Below are 24,343 nucleotides of genomic sequence, written 5' to 3' on the forward strand. Positions count from 1 at the left end.
AGAGGTATAGTAGAACTTTTTGGAGGTGTAGGGAGAAGCAGTGGCGGAGCTCTTTAAGAGTAGGCGGGGGCGACGACCCCCCCAAATTTTTCAATTTTTTAAATTTTTTTTTTATTTTTTTAAAATTCTATATTTAAAATTTTTAAAATTATGTATATTATTAAATTTTTTAAATTTTGTCTATTTTTTTAAATTAGGTAATAGTATATTAAAAAACTAATAAAAATTAAGTTAGGTATTTTTTTATTTTTTTAAAGTATAATATTTAATATTAATAAATAGTAAAAATATAAAATCAAATATAATAAAGAAAAAAAATTATTAAGATAATTCTTATTTTCTTTCTTGTCTTTTGAGTTTTTCATATATTGTACTCCTATCTTATTTTTACCTAATTTTTTTTGTTATCGAAGAAAAAAAAAAGTTAAAAAGAAACTCTTTATTTTTATCCTTATTTTTTAATCTTTTCTTCCATTTTTAAAGAAAAGAGAAAGTAACTCTCTCTTGTCTCACTTGGTAGTGAAATACCTGTTTAATATTTAGTATTTTTTTTTTATCTTATGACATTTTGCATATTATTTATTTTTTATAAATATAAAAGAGTACGTAATGTATTATGTGATTTTTTATAAATAATTTTTAGGTGGACTCGATTATCATAATTTTTTATAGTAGTTATGTTTCTTAATGTTTGATTAGATTATGATAAATTATTTTTAATATTAAATTTATTTTTTAAATAGGTATATTGATGAAAAACAAAAGAATAAATTCATTTTTTAAAATTGATAAAAGAAAAGTGAAGATCAAAACAAGACAATATCGTTACTCATCGCATAACAATGAAATGAAATGCTTGTGATGACTTTTGAATCGATACGTACACATTAGTAAAAGACAAAATGAATATTTTTGAAAATAATATGATTATTTATATTGAAAAAAAATAGCTGAAAATGTAGTTATGATTGAATCATCACTCAATACCTCTTCTTCCTTTCTCCATTGTCTGTTTGATTTCTTTGTGTGGACTCTTCGCGACTTTCTAATCGATCTCTCTTTTACTTGCAGATCTTTGCAAGAACCCCGTTGATGAATTTTCTGCCGGTTTGGTCAACGAAACCAACAGTTTGAATGGAGCATCATTGTAATTGAGCCTCCTGATACTCTATAGTAAGCTTTGTTTAGTAAATAATAACCTTTTTTTCCACACATTTTTTGCGATTTTCAGTTGTTTTTTTCGGATTTTAGATTCCCTTTGCTTGTGCAGTGATGATTTCTTTGCTTCTACTTTCTGGGGTTTTGGGTTTTCCCCTAAAGATCACCTCTTTAATTGCTTATTTGGGTGGGGGTTTTGGGTTTCACCCTAAAGATGCCTCTTTATTTGATTCTATTTGTTTTAAGAAATTATTTAAGTCAATACTTTACTTTCCCTTATTGGATTATCTTCTCTAGTTATTGTTTCATTTTGTTTCTATGGTATTTTATAGCACTTGAGTTCTCTGTTCTACTGACTAATTTGTTTCCTTTTTTTTTTGTCAATTCTTTTTTTATTTTTGTGTAGTAAGGGGGGATTTTTTAATGCCATTATGAGCTTTCCACCAAACTACCCAAATAGTTCGCAATCAATGAAATTTCGCAATCAATGAAATTTACTTAATTAACTGAATGTGATTAAGCAAATTTGACTATGAGTATTTTAATAAATATAATATGTTGTAGTCCTATACATCTGGTATCTAAAGTGGTTGACTTTTAAAAATAGAGTCCACAAAGGGCATAGTTTAAAAGCATGTACATACATGTATATTAAAGTTGATAGCATTCAGAATATCTGAATTTTGCCTTCCTGTAATGTTAAAGTGATAGTACATGGAAAATGTAGTTGTTAGAAAGTTTGTGATTATTTTATTTTGTCCATATTTTGCAGGCTATATCAGAAGAAGATGGAACAAAGGCAATGACCCAAACATAAGTTAGTTGAAGAAGCTTGCAAATACATTACTATGGCAATAAAATAACTATGGAATCATTCATGACCCTTCAGTGGAAGAAAGCCCATAGAGAAGCTTCCTGGTGGGCTTAAGAGAATAATAACTGTGGGTCAAGCTTCTAATAAGCAAAGGAAAGTTCACATAGCTGGTTGATAAAAGGGAACTTTGTGAAAGAACAATTCAATGTGTCTACTATTCGGGTGGAGAGTGAGCCCGAGAAATGACCCAACATGAAGCAAGTGGTTAATCTTCTTAGAGGGCAAGAATAGGAAGTGGTGAAAGTAAAATATTTTAGGATTAGGATAACTTTGGTTGTAGAATTGCATGATGAATTTGTAATTTTTTTTAGATACTTGAACATGGTACTTTGATGTAATTATTTTGTCATGTTTAATGAAAGAGAGTCCAAGTTCCCCGTTTTTGTCTTCTGAATAAGAAAGGTTCCATTATTTATTGTTTAATTGTAGTCTTAACTGTTTTTGCTTACCCATGCCTACATAAATGCTAACATGTGTTATTGGTTTTGCACTTGTGTGAATGGTTCTAGGAAACTTTTTTTGTTGTTCATTGTCATCATTCCCAGTGGAGAGTATATAGTGCTCATTGAAGGAATGTGTTTAACTAAGTGTTAGATATTGTTTGATATTATTAAGATATTGTTAGATATTGATAACCACAATATCAAACAATATCTTCTATTTAATCTTTTTATTTTCAGTTACTCTTTTTACTTGTACCTCTCTCTATTATAAATAGATTACCCTATGTGTGGTTTATACACAAGGGAGATTAATCTCAATCCCTATTTTCTTTATTCTCAACATGGTATCCAGAGCTTAAGGTATCTTTTCTTTTCGTCGTCGTTGCCTCTGCCTCTGTCGCCGCCGGACCACCGCCGGACCGCCGTCGGACCTTCGCCGGACTTTTGTCGGACCTTCGCCGGACCTTCGCCGTCGGACCTCTGTTGCTGGAGTGCCAATTCTGACCGGCAACCTTGAAGTCGTGCCTCCTCCATGGCGTCTTCCGCTGCCTCTTCCCATTCTGAAAACTCTTCTAGTGTGTCTGACCCGTCCATCTACACTAACTATGTTAATGTACACTTATCCATTGACAAGTTAACTGGCCATAATTATGCCACATGGTCATCAGACGTCCGCTTATGGCTTAAGAGTCAGAGGTATTTTGATCATCTTGCCCCGAAAGCATCTACTCTCACTCCTGCTGAGAACGACCGTTGGGAAACCATTGATGCTCAATTATGTGTGGTTCTTAAGGGTACTCTTGATCCTTCGTTAAAGCAACTTTTTCGTTCCTACGAAACGTGTGCTCAAATCTGGGAGCATGCCAAGTTATTATACACCAATGATACTCAACGTCTCTATGGTGTCTGTTCTAAATTTGCAACGCTTATTTCCTCTAAACATCAAGACTCTATGACTGATTATATGGGCAAAATTCATGCTCTATTTCATGAATTCAATGAATTATTGCCTCCTTCCCCTGACCCTGCCACGGAGATCGAACAACGCTCAAAGTTCTTCATGCTCGGAGCATTACACGGACTTGCTGATAAATATTCACATATTCGTGATCAAATTTTGGGTTCCCCGGTTGTCCCCACCTTAACTTCAACATGCTCTACTCTTTTGCGTGTACCAGAACAACCAAACACTGATGCACCTGCTTCTGTTGATGATTCTTCTGCATTGGTATCTCATCGTGATGACCGGACTCGCCCTCGCAAACAGGGAAAAGGGCGTCCTAAGTGTGACCACTATGGCAAGCTCGATCACAAGATTGACAAGTGTTATGCATAACATGAGTGTGAACATTGTGGCAAGCCAGGTCACAAGATTGACCGGTGTTATGCATTGCATGGACGTCCTCCTCGCTCTGCTGCAGCTGTTCAGACCAACCTTTCCCCACCTTCCTCTACTGGGGATCCTCCTTCTGTTTCACCTGATACACCTGCTATGTTCAACAAATTTCTCAAATGTTATAAGGATCATGAGTCTTCTAGTTCCACTGCATCTATCGCTCACACAGGTACATCTTTTGTTGGTCTGACTCGATCTTCTTCTCTTGGTCCTTGGGTGTTTGATTCAGGAGCCACTGATCATATTACTGGTAACAAATCTTTGTTCTCTTCTTTATCCTCTCCTAATCATTTACCTTCTGTTACACTGGCTGATGGTTCTAGAGTCTCATCTCATGGTGTTGGCACTGTTAAACTTTTTCCTTCTTTAACCATTGATAATGTTCTTTATGTCCCTGGGTCTCCTTTTAACCTGTTGTCCATCAGTCGTCTAACTCGTTCTCTTGATTGTGTTGTTTCTTTTACCCACAATTTTGTGTGTTTACAGGACCGGAGTTCGAAACAGGTGATTGGCACAGGATGTGAGTCTCATGGTCTTTATCATCTCCGTCCTTCTACACAAGTTGGTGCAGTTATGGAGTCTCCCTCTCTTCTTCATGCTCAGTTAGGTCATCCAAGCCTTGCTAAGTTACAACAGCTTGTCCCTACCTTGTCCAAATTATCTCATTTGGTGTGTGAGTCATGCCAATTAGGCAAACATAGTCGTACTTCCTTTCCTCGTAGTGTCACACGTGGTGCTTCATCCCCTTTTGCATTGGTTCACTCTGACATTTGGAGTCCTAGCCGCGTTAAGTCTACTTTAGGTTTTCAATATTTTATTACTTTCATTGATGATTATTCTAGATGTACTTGGTTATTTTTAATGAAACATCGTTCGGAATTATTTCATATCTTTCAATCTTTTTTCATGAAATTAAAACTCAGTTCGGTGTTTCTATTCGAGTTTTGCGCAGTGATAATGGCCGTGAATATCTTTCTCATTCTTTTAAACAATTTATGGCTTCTCACGGTATTCTACATCAAACTTCTTGTGCTTATACCCCTCAACAAAATGGTGTAGCTGAACGTAAAAATAAACATCTTATTGAAACCACTCGCACTCTTTTAATTCATGGAGCGGTTCCTGAACATTTTTGGGGTGATGCTATTCTTACTGCATGTTATCTTATTAATCGCATGCCTTCTTCGGTTTTAAAGAATAACATCCCTCATTCCATTTTATTTCCTCATGACCCTCTTCATCCCTTACCTCTAAGAGTTTTCGGGTCTACATGTTTTGTTCATAATTTCAGTCCTGGTCTTGACAAGCTTTCTCCTAGATCACATAAGTGTGTTTTCTTAGGGTTTACAAGATCACAAAAAGGATACAAATGTTTTTCTCCTTTTCTTAATCGTTATTTTGTGTCTGTAGATGTCACCTTTGATGAGTTCTCCCTTTATTTTAAGAGTCAAACTTCACCTCTACCTCCATCTAGTTCTGACACCTCTTCTCATACCTTTAATGTTCCTCTTGTTTGTGACCCTCTTACTGTGTCTTCGTCACCATCGGTTCCTGCTCCACAGTCCGCTTCTCCACCACCTGTTCAGGTTTATAGTCGCCGAAACCGATCACAACTACCACCATGTGACTCCACTCAAGTGCCAACTGCTCTGTCTCCTCCGGCTTTGACACCTGAGTCTGACCTTCCCATTGCCCTCCGAAAAGGTATGCGTTCTACCCATAATCCCTTCCCCATTATATTGCTCTGAGTTATCATCACTTTTCATTACCTTTTTATACATGTCTTTCCTCTCTTTCTTCTGTGACCATTCCAAAAACTGTTCGTGAAGCTTTAGCCCATCCTGGTTGGCGTCAGGCCATGACAGATGAACTAAATGCTCTTCATAACAGTGGAACTTGGGATCTGGTCCCGTTATCGTCTGGAAAATCTGTTGTTGGTTGCAGGTGGGTGTTTGCTATCAAAGTTGGACCTGATGGTACTATTGATCGCCTCAAAGCTCGTCTTGTGGCCAAAGGTTATACTCACATAATACGTGTATATATATATATATATATATATATATATATATATATTAATCATGTCGATAAAGATTATGGTCTATGTATTTATTGCACCTAGGCGGACCAAGAAGATCATACGGCCAAGGCCACCTACGCGTAACCCCCATAAATAAAATCACCAAGTATATAACCAGCCAATCAGAAACACATAGCGGCCTAGGCCGCCTACTTTAGATGACAAGGCGTCATAGGTTGATTACATTAAACTTAGAATATTGAAGACAGGACCCCTGGTGTTAACAAAAACTAACACAGGGTTTGGGCCCAGGTCAGGCCCACCTAGAAATTCAAGTATTGGCCCAGCCCATAAAGGTGGCAGCCACCATTAATGACTCTATAAATACACGTGGACCCCATCAATTAAGAGGTACGTTTTCATTAATTCCTTAATCTAAGATTTAACTTTTTTAGAGCCCTTTTGCTGACTTGATCGTCGAAGCCCTCTCCGCAGGTAATCTCTTAAGGGTCCAAACCGTGTACGCTAGCAGATGACATGTGCAAACTGAGAAAGAGCCAGTTCGAGAGGTCAAGGATTGAGGTGTAAGACATTATTTGTGTCCCTAACGTCTCTTATTTGTTTCCGCAGGAACAATGTACATATTCAATTTCACATTTCGTCCAGATAATTAAATATTAAATAAAATAAAGTAAAATAATTTTAATAATAATAATTTTAATTTTTTATGTTTTAGGTAACTAATTTAAATATATAATATAAATTAACTAAAAGATTTTTTAAAATAGAAAGAATACAAAAAATAACTTTTATAGTAAAATAAGTTTTTAAAGATAAAAACAAAAACAGACAAATAATTTTATAATTAAGGATAAAAATAAAAAATGATTTTTATAATAAAAAAATAAAGTAAAAATAGAAAAACAGTTTTTAAATAATAAAAATAGTTTTATAAAATAAATTTGATTTTAATAAAAAAGAAAAAACAATTATACCCGTTAACTCACACTCTGCCGTGTTGTTATTTTTTTTTCCAACAACATCCTATTCCTTCTCACCACAAACGGTTCACACTTTCTCCATATTTTTCTCAACCTCCCACACCCATTTAATATCGGGTCTTTCTTCTTGCACCTCCAAAATTCCTTCTACCCTCTAAAATTTCTTTAAATTCCCAAAAAACTCTTTGACCATTTAAGAAACCCACGAACATCACAGCCCCAAAATTACTTTTGGATGTCGACATCCAGAAGTCAATATATATGACTTCCAAATGTCGATTTTCGGAAGTCAAAATATATCATCGGAAGTCAAAATATATCATCGTAAGTCAACTTCTGGAAGCCAAAATGTACCACCGGAAGTCAACTTCTGAAAGTCAAAATGTTCACCGGGAGTCGACTTCTAGAAGTCAAAATGTATCACCGGAAGTCGACTTATCCAGTCATAATCCTATGACTGAATCACATGGCAACATATTCATGGTTTCACAATTGCGATTACACCCTTAATTAACTATGACAAGATCCACTCTGCCCCCATCAAATTAACAATTAAACATACCCCCATTACTTAAATTAACAACACATTTTGCACATAATTACAGCCTCCCAATAGGCACAGTACATATAATAGCCTGCATGGAACTTTATTTTGTGGTGCGCATATAGCCAAATTATTACTTAGTGATACTTAATCCATTTCATCTCACACGCATGGTTTTCTTTCCACCCCTTATGTCCAATTTCTCTCTTTAATATGTACAAACGCTCTAGATATCCAAACCCAGAAATCCAACGCGAAGCGAAAACTAGCTTGCACGTCTATGCCTGATTTGTTGCCTGGCGGCAGTTCATGTGCTGCCAACCGGTGCATACAAATTCTGGGTTCTGCCCAGATTTTCCTGCACTTGCACGAACCCTAAACACCCAATTCCAAATTCCAGTACATGTTTTGACATAATTTTTATATGCTTAACAACCTATAGAGACCATGTTTGTACAATTTAAGATTATTTTCATGAATCATATAATAATGGTAATCAGAAATCACGTTTATTCACCCCAATGACAATATGAACCCTAACCCCAAATTCATGCAAGATTCATACCTTTATCATCCATTCATACAATTTCAAACACGTACACACACAAGCAATTTTAGAATTGGCCATACGTAATCCATCCACGCATCACCAACGTCTTAGAACTCGAGAAAACAGAACACTAGATAAACCAGTTAGCATCGCCTAGCGGACAACACCTAGCCGCTAGGTGGTTCATAGGAAAACCCAGAAACTGGGTTCTGGAACATGCGTCGCCTAGCGGGTCATCAACGCCGCCAGGCGATTTCTGGAAAATTCCAGAAACAAGAACAGTTTATTACGTTTTAGGTAGAAATTAGGGTTCACATGCATTTCAATCAATCCAGAAAAAATACAATACACATAAAGCACGTAGTACAGCTCCCCTAACCTGGTATTCCTTGCTTCCACTTGCAAAACTTAGCTAGCCTCTTTGGTTCCCAAAGCTTCATTTGTTCTTCCACCTTTCAGCACTCCCTCTAACTCTCTAAAACCCGTGAATATTCTGAAAGTTTTCTCCTCATTCTATGCATCAATGGCAGCCTCACTAACACTCTCTCTTACCTTAATGGAGCCTTTAACTATGCTTTAATTTGGCTAAATGGTAGCAAAACGAAAATTCCATTAAAGAGAGTTTAAGGAATATTCAATGACCATTCAATCATGATTTTCTAGCCCTGCCTCCAAAATAGTTAAGGTTTTTGGCTTTTCACATTCATGCCAAAAATGATTTTAGCAAAAAGAAATTTATTTCGCACAGATCAAGGTTCAAACACACAACCCTCCAATTACAAAGCAAGTGCACAACCAATTCATGCTTCGGGATAATTTCTATAAATCTAGAAATTTATAATCTCTTATCACGCTCAAGCATATCCTAAAAATAATACAATCAAAACCATCACACAATTTGGCATACATAGGTCTCAAACCCAAGTTCTTTCGACACAACTAAGTACTCTCAACCACTTGAGCTAGTACTTTTCCACATCATGAAGTTAGCATTTAATGTCATAAAGGCTCCCACTACCCACATTTATTAAATAATTATTTATTTAATTATTTAAATTCCTCGAGTCTTACAATCGAGGAAGGTGATTATGAATGCAGGTGTTCTAATGGCCGAACGGGTGCTACTTTTGGGTCTCTATTTTTTTTATGTAGGTACGAGGTGAAGGTTAAAGCACTAGACGGCTCACTAGTGATGGAGATGTTTTTGTTGTGTGATTTGTGTATGATGATTGGTGGTTGAGAGAATGATGCATTTAGGTTTCTATTTTTTAGGATGAAAAAAATGAAGGAGGAAGGATTGGTGTGGGAAGGTGAGGCTGTGAAGATTCAGTTACTGGTGCGGGTGGTTTTTGGTTGTGATGGGAGAAGATCGTTAAGCACTCCAACAACATGGCATTTGATATATTCGAGTCATGAGCCAAACATTTAAACAGATAAATGCAGGGAATACAATGTATCCCGCTCGTTCATGGCAGTCATTCAAGTTAAAGATGAAGCATAAAGCTTAACACTTATACATCATGCTATACATAAACAAACATTGAAGGTTCAGTACTTACATCTCGGAGCTCTCTTTGTGCTAGTTGTTCCCTCATTTTCTCCTCCTCTCCTGTATATATGCGTTCTCCAGTTTTTTTTTGTCTCAGGTCCGAGTGTGTTGAGAGCAAAGAAATTATGTCCATTTTCCTTCTTGATGGCTATCAAGTTGTGTTTTTTTCTCATATGACCATGTTGTTATTATTACCATGCCAATTTCCCATTTTATGTATATTTTGTTTGAATTTTTGCCAATGATAAAAAAGCATGAGGCAGAATACCTTCCAACCACCCTACTAACATTGCTATGACGGCCATAGGTGTGCAGCCATGACACACATGGCAACAATTTCCCTTTAAGTGCCAAAATCTCAAGAGCAGAGTAACGTATGAAGATCAACGTTTTTCTTTGCATGAGAGTGGAAGGGTCAACAGAGGTGGAACAACCAAAGTTGACTTCAATTTTCACCTTTTTCCTTCATTTTAATTAATTTTTTTAAATACGTAATATTAAAAAAAACAAAAACGAAAATAATAAAAAAGAAATAAGATAAGATAAAATGAAAAATTAAAATTAAAAATAAAAATAAGATAAAATAAAATAAAAAGAATATAAAGTAAAATAAAAGCAATAAAATAAAAGAAAGCAGAAGATAAAAATAAAATATAAAAGCAAAAAATATATGTATTTAAGAAAAAGAAAATAAAAATAAAGAGTAGAAGGAAAATGTGAATGATGTAGAAATTAAAAAAAAAAGGTATGACTAAAACAAAATTGTGAAAAAGAAACATTTTAGAACCTTATTATTTATTATCTATTTTTTTGAAATTTTTGCAAATCAATTTTATTTACTCGGACAAAATTAGTTGTTGATAGTTGCCTCTCTTTACTTAGATTTTATTAAATAATATGAAAATTTAGCATTTTCATATTATCATAGTAAAAAATAAGTAAAGATAGAGACACTAATTTTGTTTAGGTTTTAAAGAGATAAAGGGGAATTAAATCTGATTCAAATAGATACGATGACCAGTTCCTTGAAGAGGGTCACAACCTGAAAAAATAAAAAAACAAAAAAGACTTAACCATTCTAGAGGAGAGGGTCTTATCCAAGAAGAAAGAAACAAATCATAGACCATTTTAGCATAGAGGGTCATGATGCTAGACAAACTTTGAAAATTCCTTTTTTGTTTTGAATTTTTGAAAATCCCTCTTCTCTTTTTTTTTTCAAAATATTGCTTTTGAATTTTTTTTTTTTGAATTTTTAGATGTGGATTCAACCATTTCTAAGAGGGCGTCCCCATCCGAAAAGATTTGTGACCATTACAAAGTAGAGAGTCCATATTCAAAGAGAAAAAAAAAGGCTAATCCCAAAGAGAGGGCCTAGATGTAAACATAAGAAAATCAATGGCAATTCCATTGGAGAGGGTCTTAATGTGACACGCAAATCAATGACCATTGCCGTACAAAGGGTCTTGATGTAAAGATATCGATGACCATTCCCTTGTAGAAGGCCTCGATGTAAACATAAGAAAATCAATGACCATTCCAGTGGAAAGGGTTTCGATGTAACATAGAAAATCAATGACCATTGCCTCACAGGGGCCTCGATGCAACAAAAAGGATTTAACTCTTCCTAAAGAGAGGGTCTGTATTTGGAAGGATTTGGCCAATCCCAAGGAGAGGGCCTAGGAATCGATGACCATTCTCACGGAGAGGGTCTCGATGCGACAAAGCGGATCTGACCATTACCAAAGAAAGGGTCATTGTCCAAAATTTTGACGACCATTACCAAGTAGAGGGTCTTAATCTGAAAGAAAGATTTGGCCAATCCCAAGGAAAGGGCCCATATGTGAGGAACTCGATGACCATTCACAAGGAGAGGGTCTCGATGCAACAAAGTAGGTCTGACCATTTCTAAGGAGAGGGTCATTATTAGAAAGGAGAACACAAGGATTTAACCATTCCTAAGGAGAGGGTCATTGTCTGAAAGGAAAATCTGGACTTGACCATTCCTAAGGAGAAGGTCGATGTTTGAAAGGAGAACTTAGACTTGACCATTCCTAAGGAGATGGTCGTTTGCTGAAAGGAGAACTTGGACTTGACCATTTTCCTAAGGAGAGGGTCATTATCCGAAAGGAGAATCCAAAGATGATTTTGATGTGTTGGCAAACATCACATGAATGCTTAACATTGGTGAAAGTTGTACGAAATATTCATACTGATTGAATTTTTTACAATGTTCTCTTTTTGAACGATTTTTTTATTGACTCATTGATTTTTATGATGTATGATGGATAATGTGATATGATGAAAGTGCATGATAGTGATGAAATGTGTTGAAAGGAATTTTTTGCATTTTCATTTCTTTCATTATTCTTTTTTTTTCCAAAAAACTAGACTTAGGAGGCTAGGCGAACTGGGCTTTGTGGGCCAGGCATAGTTGGGCTTGGGCCAGATAAAACTAAGCTTGAGGGCCAGTATGAAATTGGGCTTGTTGGGCCAGTACAAAACTAGGCTTGGTGACCAAAAAAAGCTAGCCTTGGGGGCCATTACGGAACTAGGCTTGGTGGGGCAATACAAAATTGGGCTGGTGGGCCAAACAAAGTTGAGCTTGGGCTAGATACAATTGGACTTAGGTTAGCCAAAGCTAGGCCTGGGCTAGATAAAGCTAGGCTTGGGACTAGTACGAAACTGGGCTTGTTGGCCAAACAAAGCTAGGCTTGGGCCAGATAAAATTGGGCTTGGGCTAGACAAAGCTAGGCTTGGGCCAGATAAAACTGGGCTTGGGAGCCAGTACAAAACTAGGCTGATGGGCTAGACAAGGCTGGGCTTGGGCTAGAAAAACTGGGCGTGGGGGCTAGTACTAAACTGGGCTTGTGGGCCAGACAAGGTTGGGCTTGGGCTAGATAGAACTGGGCTTAGGCTAGACAAAGCTAGGCTTGGCCAGATAAAACTTGGCTTCGGGCCAATATTGAACCGGGCTTGGTGGGCCCAATGAAACTAGGCTTAGGAGGATAGACAAAGTTGGGCTTGGGCCAGATAAAACTATGCTTGGAGGCCAGTACAAAACTTGGCTTGGAGGCCAATACAAAACTAGGCTTGGGGGGCTAGGTAAATTGGGCTTAGTGGGCCAGGCAAACTGGGCTTTGTGGGCCAAAGTGGGCCCAAAATATATAGGTCATTCATATGAATGAAGAGGACCATTAATCCTAGGAATGTCAAGAAGAAGAACTTTGTAGTATTGATTCCTTCTGAGAAAGCAAATTGATTGGAGAAGTATGATGCATGAGTATGCTTACTTATGTTATGATGTCAATACTTTTGCTTTTTGAATCTACTATCTGACATGCAAATGGTTATGCATGATATGTTTGCTTAATTCAAGCATAAGGGGTGAAAACATTATTGTAGATCAAAATCCTGAAATGCATGAATACATGATGAAAAATTAGTTATGATCTCTGCCTTTTGATTTTTTTTTTTGCTAGAGTCAATTGTTCTCTTTTCAATCATCAAACTTGTTGTTATGGAGATATGTAGGATGAAATTCGAAGTATTTTGAAATGGAGTAATGATTGCAAGAGAGAGCTGATAGGGTGTTCAAACATTGGTAGCCATGTTTTTAAAGAGAAGAAACAAGGGGTTGAAACCTTGGCAGGGTGTTGAAACACCGACTTAAAGAGGAGAAAACAAGGTGTGGAAACCATGGTGTAAGGATCAAGGTGTTAAAACCTCGATATGCAAAAGAAGCAAGGTGTCAAAACCTTGGGGCAGGGATCAGGGTGTCGTAACCTTGATATGCAGGAGGAATAAGGTGTCATAAACCTTGGTATAGGGATTAGGGTTTCGTAACCCCGATATGCATGAGAAACAAGGTGTCAAAACCTTTGATCAGATGACATGAAGTTCCCTTTTCCTTGAGACATTTTCTTTTCACTTTTGAAATCAATTCTTTAGTCTGATCAGTTTATAAGAGACTTTTTTTTTTGTATCATTTCCTTTGAAGCATCATCTAAACAACATGCATAAAATTTCCAATGGCTTAGAAGGGGTTGGATGAGGTGACAAAGACTGACTAGGGAGTTGGCCCAGATTGATTTGGTATCAGGGCACCAAGTATGTTTAGGCTTGCCCCAGTTATTGATGACATGAAGAAAATGATAGGGACTTCAAAATTTGGCCCAATGTGAGAAAATGGATTGGCCTTAGGGTACAAAATGTGTTTGACTTGCCCAAGTTATTGATGAAAGGGTTAGAAAAATGAATAGGACTTCAAAGGTTTCTCTAATTTGAGGATCTGGATTGACACACTACTATAGTCATGAGAAGGAAATAAGAGGTTTAAAAATGATGGGGACTTAAAAAGTTTTCCTAATTTGAGGATTTGGATTGACACATTGTCCCATTTTTTAAGAGGTTGAAATGTGGTGGGTACTCTAAACGTTGTCTCTAGTTTGAATTAACTCTTTTTGAAAGGTATTAGCACCCCAAGGCTTGTGGGGGCTTTATTATTGTTGTATCGTGACCAAGGCTAAGGGTAAGAAAGCAAATGTGGATAGTAAAAAACTAAAAAAATATGTGATAGTATTTTGGAACAAAGATATTTGAATAATGCTGCATCCAAAATTTATTTGCCTCTTTTGTGTTCACCATTTGTTTGCTTTTTTTTTCTTCTCTAAATATCGCTTCTCTTTTTGTTTTTTCTTGATGTGACCACATCATCATCATCATCATTTTTTTTTATTTTTCAAAATTTTTTATTTTGATGAATTATTTTTATTGGTGAACCGTCTATCAAATAAAAGTGCAGACATTATGTCAACCGTCAGTATGAAAGACCCTTGTTCAAGGTAATTTGAAAGAAAAATATTTAACTAACTTTTTTGTATAGTTTTATAAGAACTAATTTGTTAGAAATCAATTTTGTGTTTGTTGGGAGACGACTTTGAGTTACTTTACCCTTTCGATTTTGTTGACTATTATCTTAATAATACTGACATTGTTATAGTTTAGTAGTATTAATTTGATCGCGTCAACGACAACGTTATCAAAAACTTTAACATAAAATTATATATTACATTAGAATTAGATTGAAAAAACTTATCTTTGTTAATTTTAGTTTAAGTTAAATTTAATTTAAATTGTTTGATTAAAAGTTTTAGTTAGTTAAATAAAAGTTTGTTTATAAATATTTATTTAAATTTATCTTTACTTGTAATTTGTTTCCATTATATTTATTTTTAATTTAAATTTAAAATTGAAATAATTATTTTTTATTTATTGTTTATATTCAAGTAAATTTGTATATTTTTTATGAAAAATTAAGATAAATTCAGTTATGAGAGAATATTAATCGAATCAGAAAATAAAAAATAAAATAGAACATCACAAAATAATCATTTATACCTATAGACTATATGCGAATATCTTACTTGATACACTCCTTTAACGAATAGGAAATTATGAAATTAAAGAAGTGAAATCTAGATATACTCTTTTATATCTTTAAGCAAAAATCAGTTAATCTCTAAGCAAAATTGCTAAAGAGATCTGCGGAGAAGATAAGGATGCAGGAGGATTTGAAAATCTGTAAAAAAAAAAGGCAATTGCGAAAGAATGTAGAAGTAGAAAGAGATCTGCTTCCACGGAGAAGAGAAAGACCAAAGCAGAAGTTCTGATGTTTTAAAATTGTTATATATTTCATTCATTAGTTAACGAATAATAATCTATAAATTCAAATACGTTTTCAATATCACTTTTTAATTTCAATATTAGTTTTGAATTATCACTTTTTAATTTCAATATTAGGTTTCAATATATTCATTACATACTTTTATTTTATTTTAAATTATAAACATAAAAATAAAAGTTTTACAATTTGACCTTTATAAATATATTAGGTATAAAAATTATTAAAATCATATACTTTTATTTTATTTCTAAATTATAAATATTAAATGAATTTTATATTTTCAATTTGTTTTGTTATAGAAAATTAATATGAATATACCTAATCAAACTATTAAACAAGAAGATTAAACAAAACCTTGAGATATATTTCAAAGACAAGAAAAACTCCTAATGGTGAAAATTATATGAGTGTAGTCTGTGTGATTTTAAATTTAATGGATCTTACACTCAAGTGAGAGCTCATCTCTTAAAAGTCAACGAAGAATAGGTTAGAATTTGTACAAAGGTGAATCCGTCAAAACTTATTGAGTTTAAAAGATTAGACAACAAAGCAACTTTCAAAATAGAAGATTCAAAGAAGAAAAAAGTCTCTCTACCACCTTTATCTGAGGAAAGAAAGTAGACAAATAGTGGTGTTCACCACCAACTCAAAGGTCCTTTAGAAGCTTCTTTCAACATTCAAGTTAGAGATTCTCTTGATTGAGATTGCAATGATATTTTATTACTCAAGATTAACATTTCATCTCGCAAGAAGTCCTTATCATAGGAGTACATTGATTTAAATAGGATTTGTGATAATTGAACTTATTGAACTTGTGAGATAAAAATATTTTAAAAAGTACTTTTTAGTTGCATAAATTATTTTTAGATATTTTAATAATTATTCATGCAACTAAAATTAAATTTGATCCATTAAAAATATGAAATTAAATTATATACAAAATAAGTCCAAAATTAATAAATTCTAAAAATAAATCAGACATAAATGCATCTCTAATTTTTAATTATATACTCTCCTTTCTAAAATATGAGCCACATAGAACCTATTCTCACTCCCTAATAGATCTATTTTCATTCCTCCTACCACTACTAAAATTAGCTCCAATCATAAGCCGTCATGTGATGCTCTACCACTTTTTAATTTGTGCGATCATAGCTTATAAGTGGCATGATCCTTCACTAAAAATTCTGACCAATTAGAACATGCCACATCATCATCTTTTTCCCTCTCACCAAGCCTCACGACCAGAACCGGCCATTGCACAACCTCGTTGAACCATCAACGTTACAACCATGGAATCACCAAATCGTGATTCATGCACCCACGCCTTTGCATCCATGAACCGCACTGGAGTACAGTTCGCCGGAAACAAGACGCGCCACAAACATAAACCGCGAGCCACCACATCGCCTCCAACGCGAACCTAACAGAACCGCGAGCAAGCCACTAGATTGCCTCTGCATAAGCAATCCTCAACGCAGTGTCGTCGAACGCAATCCACCATTGAAGCCACCATGGCTAGTAGCTCCATCGAGTTTGCCTTTCACGAACAACAACATCGTGCCAACGCACCTGCATAAAAACACAACAACGCACCTCTGCATCAACAAAACCTTAAAACGCGAGCAGTTCGGCGTTCGCGAACCAGAAAATCAAAATCCATCATGCACTTGCAAGAACACACTCCAAGTTTCAACACTAGAAACGTGAACCATTGAAGAACCACCAGGACACACACCACAACAGTTTGAAATCCCAGCGGAAGTGGCCTTAGTTTAAGAGAAAGAGAGATAGAGAGCTGCCATGTGGGGTCTCTCATTGACCTAGTTAGCAAGTCAAAGCAAGGCAAATCTTCAAAGTTAGTTAAATCTAGTCAACAGGTTAAACATGAGAGACTAAAGTATAAATATCGATATACATGGATTTATCTTTAACTTTGGACCACAAAATTACAAATGGTTAATTAAGAAAATTAATGCAAATATAAGTTGGTGATAATTTATTATATATATTTAAGTAATTAATTAATTTAAATATATAAGAAATTATCAACTACTATATTTATCAAATATTTGTAAAATTGGCTATATTTCTCCAAATACTTTTAGATATTCATAACCACTATAAAGATGAATCATAATGATTTTTTTAATGATATTGAAGAGATTTCAGCAACAGAACAAATAAAGAACAAGTCCAATCAAGTCTTACTATATAAAGAGACCAAGAAGAAATAAAAAAAAAATTTGGAACCTCAGAGTTTAGGAACCCTTTAAGGGGGTCTAATTTCATCCTCTCTCTCCATTCTCTTTTATTTTATTTTGATGGTATTTTGGTTTCATGGAGGGCTAAATTTCAAGGATTGGTTCCACTGTAATTTCATTATGCATTTTTAGGTGAGATTAAAATAATGTCTTTGTTCTTTTGATTATTGTTTTGGTTTCATTTATCTATGTCTTTTATCTCTGAATCACGTAAAAACTAATTTTTTTACATCATAGCTGATTAGTGAGATGTTTTAATCTATATGCATGTTGGTCATATGAGTCCAAGGGTTTTCAATTTTAATTGAGAATGTACTTTGATTAAATTTAGAAACTTTCATGTGATTGAATGAGTTTTTGCCAATGATTGAGAATGTACTTTGATTAAAGGTGAAAACTTTAACAAGAATTAATAAGAATATACTTTGGTTAATTAGCTTTTTACTTGTTTGATAAACCTCTAGTCACGTAAAGATTTAGTCAAAAATCAATTTCCTCACTAACTAATATAATATAGTGATCAACCAAGGATTAACCTAAAGATAGGCAAGGGATTTGAATGTTTCTTGAATTTGCTTTGTGAATTAGAGGAAATCTATACAAAATCTATTAAAATTGATACTAAAATGAACTTAAAATGATATGAATATGTATGAATGCAAAGTGTTTGATGAAATGCTTATGCAAACTACAATGCATATAAGGTATTTGATGAAATGCCTAAGCTATTAATGCATGTTCAATATACAATGTGATTTTCCTACACACAGTCTAAACATGTGAGATCGCTAACATGTGGATTAACCTCCACAAAGCCACTGGAAACAAATTAATAGCATAATATTCATAAAACTAAAACCTGGAAATTGCTCACGAATGTTCATATGTGAAATGTGCAAGGCATGGTCATGACTTACTATAGAATGGATGAAATGATAATGTGATGATACATAATGCTTAGAAATGATCTCAATAGAACACAAAAACTGGAATCATGCATAATGGTTGAGTAAAATGTAAAATCCTAAATCACGAACCCTAGTTTAATGAAAATAACGAACACGCGTGCGAACATGAAATTGGATGCAATGAATCATGAATTGAGTATGGAAATGGTTCGAAATCATCACGTAAAGTATCACAACGAAATCACGAACACGAAATAGGCACGAGAAACACAAGAAAATGAAATTCAAATTCAAACGTGTATGAAACAATACATAATTCTACAGATTCAAAATTCATAACTCAAGTCAATGGTTTACGTACGATTGATCCTAGTCAAAAGACCTTTGATATCTAGGTAGAATGATTGTTGCATTATTTGAATTTCGAGATGATTCCAACTCTAATTCAGTGTTTTAGTGGATCAATATCACTCAACTAATTAAACTTGAGTCATGAATGCAAATTAGAAAAAAAAAATGAACGAAAACATGGTAATTGAACGGTAGAAATGGAAGAAATATAGAAATTCACTAAAGAGAAACATTCTTACAACACTGAGTTCGGTGAAAATGAAAGAAATCTCCCAAGTACAGCTTCAAAAGTCATCCATAAATACAAAAAAATATAGAGAAATCTGGAATTGCCTCTGTGATGGTGTGTTTGGGTGATTGTGTGAGAGTGAGTGATAATGTTACTTTTTAAGTGTTTTATGTGTTTATTGTCATGAATAAATCAACTCTTTCCTAGCTTTTATCTTGTTATATTCTCAGGTTTAGTGTGTTTTATATTGTTTTGGGTTTTAATTATTTTATGCTTGTTTTACCTCTACTCTCTATTTTGAGTGTGTTAAATAAGTTAATAGGAAGCATTTGTGGTGGAGGAAAATAAGCAAGAACTCATGGGAGCATGTTTTGGACAAGAAAAAAAAATCAATTTGAAGCAAATACCCACGTTGGGTGCCACTGAAATCACACCTAGTGCTTCAAAAATAGAATGTTGTCAAATTGGTTGAGCGGTGGTAAAGTAAGGCTGAGCGCTTACAAGGCTGAGCGCCCATAAAGATGAGCGATGAAAAGCGAGGCTAAGCGCCATTCAATTCGTAAAACTTAGTGTTGAGCGGTGCTAAGACGAGGTTAAGCGATGGAATCGCTGACATGTCAAAACATGTGTATTTAATCTTGCTTCTCACGAGGTTTTGGGTCATTCCTCATTTTTCACGATAGAGAAACACTTTTGGGTGTTTGGAGAGCCTCTTGGAGGTTGCTAGGGGTGTTGGGAAGCTCTCCTACTCCTCCTTCAGTCTTCTCCTACATTCATGGTGGTTTTTACCCCTTTTAGAGTTGGAGAGGAAGATGGGTTGCGATTGGGAGATGGAGACGTGAATGAGAGGCGCAATTGGAGCATGGAGCAGTTGCTAAGAACCTTTGGAGAGGGCTTGCATCTTCTCTTTGTTTTCCATCTCTTCCTTATCTCTTCTATTTGTAAACCCTAGGTTTTCTACCATGGAGAGCTATACCTTTTTGTTGAGATTAGATGAAATGAACTAAATTCTTGTATAATTTATGTTGTTAATACATATGCTTTTCCATTTCAATGTTAGTATTTGATTTCCATGTTTAATGTTTGCTTTGGTTTGGACATCCATACATGATTTGTGGTTCTTGAGGTGTTGGGAAATGTCTTTTGAACCTAGTACTAAAATTGAATACCTAATGAAGCTTGTATCTAGAGATAGAACATGATTCGTTAATAATCTTAAAAGTCTTGAACTTAATGCATGATTGCTTGTTGATGATCCAAGGGATTGGACTTTGAAGAGTTATCATAGGCTAAAAGTCACTAGGAATAGGATTTGAGTATTCTTATAAGTTTACTTTGACATGAATATGGAATTGAGATGTTTGTGAATGCATGAGAATGAAGTGAATGAATTTAATCTTGACAATTGTAAATACTCTACGTAAGACCCAAGAAATTTAAATAATTAAATAAATAATTATTTAACAAATGCGGGTAGTGGGAGCCTTTATGGAATTTAATACTGGTTTTTATGATGTGGAAAAGGTACTAGCTTAACTGGTTAAGGTACTTTATTATTATGAAAGGATTTGGGTTTGAGTCTTGTGTATGCCAATTAGTTGTTATTTTATTGTCTATTATTTTTATAATAATATGCTTGATCATGATGAGTGTAAGACCAATGGAATTTAATTAATTAAATAATTAATTAATTAATAAATGCGGGAGGGGAAATAATTATGACATTAAATTATGGTTGGTATGACATGGCAAAGTACTAGCTTAAGTGGTTGAGAGTATTTTGGTTGTGTTAGAGGACTTGGGTTTGAGTCCTATGTATGCTAACTTTTATGCTATTGTTTTATTATTTAAACTATGAAGTCATGTTCTGGTATGATATGATGTCTGAATTGGATTTGTTAAGCATGAAACATGAATTGGCATGATGGTTTGATATTGATTTGGTAAACCCATGGTTATGGGTTCAAGCCTTGGAGAACTTACATTAAACTTTATTTTTTGGCACTTTTGGATTTGATTTGAATATGAAAAGGTGGAAAGGAAAACCCTAGTGGTATGGCAGCTGAGGGGTGGCTGGAAAATAGCCTTAAGGAGTTGGTGAATGACATTAAAACACCACCTAATAATTAATTTTCGTTCTAGGGCATTTAGTTAGTTTTTAGGCACACTTTAAAAGGTAAAACTAGGTTAATAGTGAAGGTTTTGCAAGCTGGAAAACATACCAAGAGAGAGAGCACGAAAATCTGAGAGCTTGTGAGATTGAGAGGGATTTTTAGGGACTGAATTGTGAGAAGGCTAAGGGAACCATTGGCGTAGGGAGGAATTCCGATCATCAAGCTTAAGTGAAGGAAAACCAGGTTAGGGGAGCTGGACTCCGTAGTTTTTATGCGTATGATTAATAATGTGTAACTGTATGGTATATTGGTTGTTTGTGTACTGTTAAATCCTTTATAATTCTGTGTTTATGGAATTTCCAGAAATTGTCTGGCGGGTGATGAACCACCGCCAGGCGACTCATGCTATTTCGTGTGTTCTGAGTTCCTGGAGGAGGAACCGCCTGGTGGCCAGGAGTGGGTCATTTGACTTACCTATTTTTTGGGTTGCTGATGAAGCGCCTGGCGGGACTGGTTGAACCGCCAGGCGGCGCGGGGTAATTTGACTCGTTCTTGGGTTTTCTGGAATTCTGGGTGGAATCTGATCGGGGCAATAGTCAGTGGTGATTCTTATAGAGTGGTAATGTTGACCAACAATAGGTATAACCACCTAATCAAAGGCTTAAATAAATGGAACAGTGTATATGAGTTAGGGTTGAATGTGTGTTCTCAGAAATCACAAATTTGGAATGTGTTACTGTGAATTGGACATAGAAATTGGTGATCAATGGAAGTATATACTGAATTGTTATGATTGTGCTGGGATTAGATTTGTATGCAATGGGAATCCATGAAGATGGAAAAGTGGTCGGGCAATGAGTGCGGGAAAATCTGGGAAAAAGTCCAGAATGTAAGCACCGCTTGGCGGCACGGAGGTTGGCCACCAGGCGTCAGCGTAGTGGTAGTGATGCTGTAGGTTGAGGGGTCGTGCGCTGAGGTTGGATTCTGTTCTGTTGGGTTGGGATCAATAGGTGGAATTTTCGTGATATTTAGGAAGGTTTGATGAGGGAGTCATGCATGCGCTTCAAGGGGGAGAATTACCTTAGGAGGTAGTGATATTAAATATTAGGGGTCTTCCTTTATTTTGGGGTAATAGTGATTCTGAATATTGAATAAGTTGGGTGCAAGGGGGTTTAAAGAATTGACCAATTATTGGGAATGAGAGTTCAAACAGTGTATTGGACTTAGCAACAACTTAATGGTAAAGAATTTAAGAGTATTAATAAGTTAAGAAGGGATGAGTTTAATGTTATGATTGAATGGGTGCTGCTACCAAGTTAGGAAGTTGAGGATTGGACCTCACCAATGATAGTAATCTCATAATTATATGATACCGGGGATTGAGCAGGTGGAAATGAGGTAAGAAACTGTATAAGACATGGGCAGAAAAACCAAAAAGTGCTGTACTGTCATGGCGCCTGGCGGTGGGATGTGAACCGCCAGGCGGGTAGCGAGAGAACAGTGTGGTCTCGAGGTTGTGTGTGCTTGGCGGCAGGAGTGGTTCCGCCCGGCGATCACGGTGGCAAGAGGAAAAATAAGGCGTTGTGCACCTGGCGGTACGCAACACCCGCCAGGCGGTCTGGGAGCTGGCAGCGCTTGGCGATACGTGTCCCCTGCCAGGCGATTTATACTGCTGCAGCTTTGAGTTTTGATTGTGTATCTATGATCTAAAATTCGTCAAGTGATGCTTTAAAGGTGGGATTGCTGGTGTTCCTTGAGTTGGGGCTCGGAACGTATCCCTTGAGTTGTGGCTCGGGATAGGGGTTAAGCACGTGGTATTCCTTGAGTTGTGGCTCGGAATAACATCTCTTGAGTTGTGGCTCGGGATGGCGGATGAACACGTGGAACCCTTGAGTTGTGCCTCGGGTTGGCGAGTGTTGCCGGTGTGAGTGTGCTGGTTGTGGCCAGTACGGATGGGTCCAGATAGATTGCCCTCCTCAGTTGTTGGCTGACGAGTTTGGTAGTCTTGGGACGATACATACTATGTTCGTATATGGGAACTCTACCTGGCGTTGCGGTGTATGATCCGTAGCATGTTTTCCCGCACGTGCTCTATTTGGTTGTGGCCGATAGGTATGGCAGCAAGTCACCTTGAAGTAATCCTTAGATGATGTAGAACACGAATAATCTGATTGAGGGTCAGATGCTAGGAATTTAAAGGATAGAATAATGTGGAAAGTTCAAGTTATGTATGGTAATATGTGTATATATGAACTTGTACATATCTATAATATATATATATATATATATATGATTTATCTGCTAAGCTCACCCTATCTGCGTGTGTTTGGCGATGATCGTGTATGCGGTACACGGGAGCAGATGTTGATGATGCAGGTGACTCTGGTGCAGCTTAGTCGCGGAGAGGGGTTCGACTTGGGAAACTCTTATGTTATTTATTGCTTTCGAAAACAGTTGTAAACCCTGATGGGTAATTTTATAACATTGTGATTTTGGTATTGTAGTGGATATTTATAAACTTTATTCGATCGTTTAATAAAATTTTAAATTTTCCCGCGCTTTGGGAAAATGAGGTATTATTAAATGCGCTGAGTATTTTATTTTTTCTTTATTTTATTTATAAACCCGTAATATCTTGACGGGATGTTACATTTGGTATCAGAGCAATGGTTTTCAAAATGATTTGTGGGGTCTATGGGGAGTGAGCATACCGTGTTACGCTTGCATGACTAACTGTCTATGTTATTATTTTATTTTTGGATGTGAAATCCTAATTTGAGTTGTGTGTGTGAACAACTATAATATGTGGTGAGCACAAGCTATGGCTAACAGGATGAGGAGGAACACCGTTGGAGCTGACGACATAGCTCAGGCGATCCATCGTATGGTGGACGCGATGCACCCCATAGCTGCGCCACCCAGAGCCATTGTGATACCTACTAGACCAGTATCTATGGAGGGCTTCATGAAACATCGGCCAGCCAAGTTCTCTAGCAAGGCCACTCCTGATGAGGTAGATGCCTGGATGCGGGAGTGTGAGAAGATCTATCGGGTGTTGGAATGCACGGATGAGCAGAAGCTGTTGTTTGTCACATTTCTCCTAGTGGCAGACGTGGAGTACTGGTGGCAGGGGATGTAGTAGTTGATGCAGACCCGTGAGGAGTAGGTGACCTGGGCTACCTTCATGATGAGGTTCTTGGAGAAATATTTCCCGAACAGTGCGAGGCATGAGCAGGAAGCAGAGTTCCTCACGTTGTAGTAG

At 35.9% G+C, this 24,343-nt stretch overlaps 1 protein-coding gene across 1 annotated transcript; it reads left to right on the plus strand.

Annotated features, from left to right (window-relative positions):
• The first annotated feature begins 3,007 nt into the window (after positions 1-3,007).
• Positions 3,008-6,424, plus strand: LOC146884256 (uncharacterized). The gene is made up of 7 exons (XM_085665920.1): positions 3,008-3,773; positions 3,840-4,219; positions 4,358-4,540; positions 4,795-4,879; positions 5,282-5,575; positions 5,701-5,906; positions 6,344-6,424. Exons 1-7 carry the CDS (start codon positions 3,008-3,010, stop codon positions 6,422-6,424), a joined length of 1,995 nt encoding a protein of 664 aa, XP_085522046.1.
• The last annotated feature ends 17,919 nt before the right edge of the window (positions 6,425-24,343 follow it).

The sequence above is a fragment of the Vigna unguiculata genome, chromosome 8, assembly GCF_037176805.1.
Source record: "Vigna unguiculata cultivar grain cowpea cultivar isolate G323 ecotype 2 chromosome 8, ASM3717680v1, whole genome shotgun sequence".
NCBI lineage: Eukaryota > Viridiplantae > Streptophyta > Magnoliopsida > Fabales > Fabaceae > Vigna > Vigna unguiculata.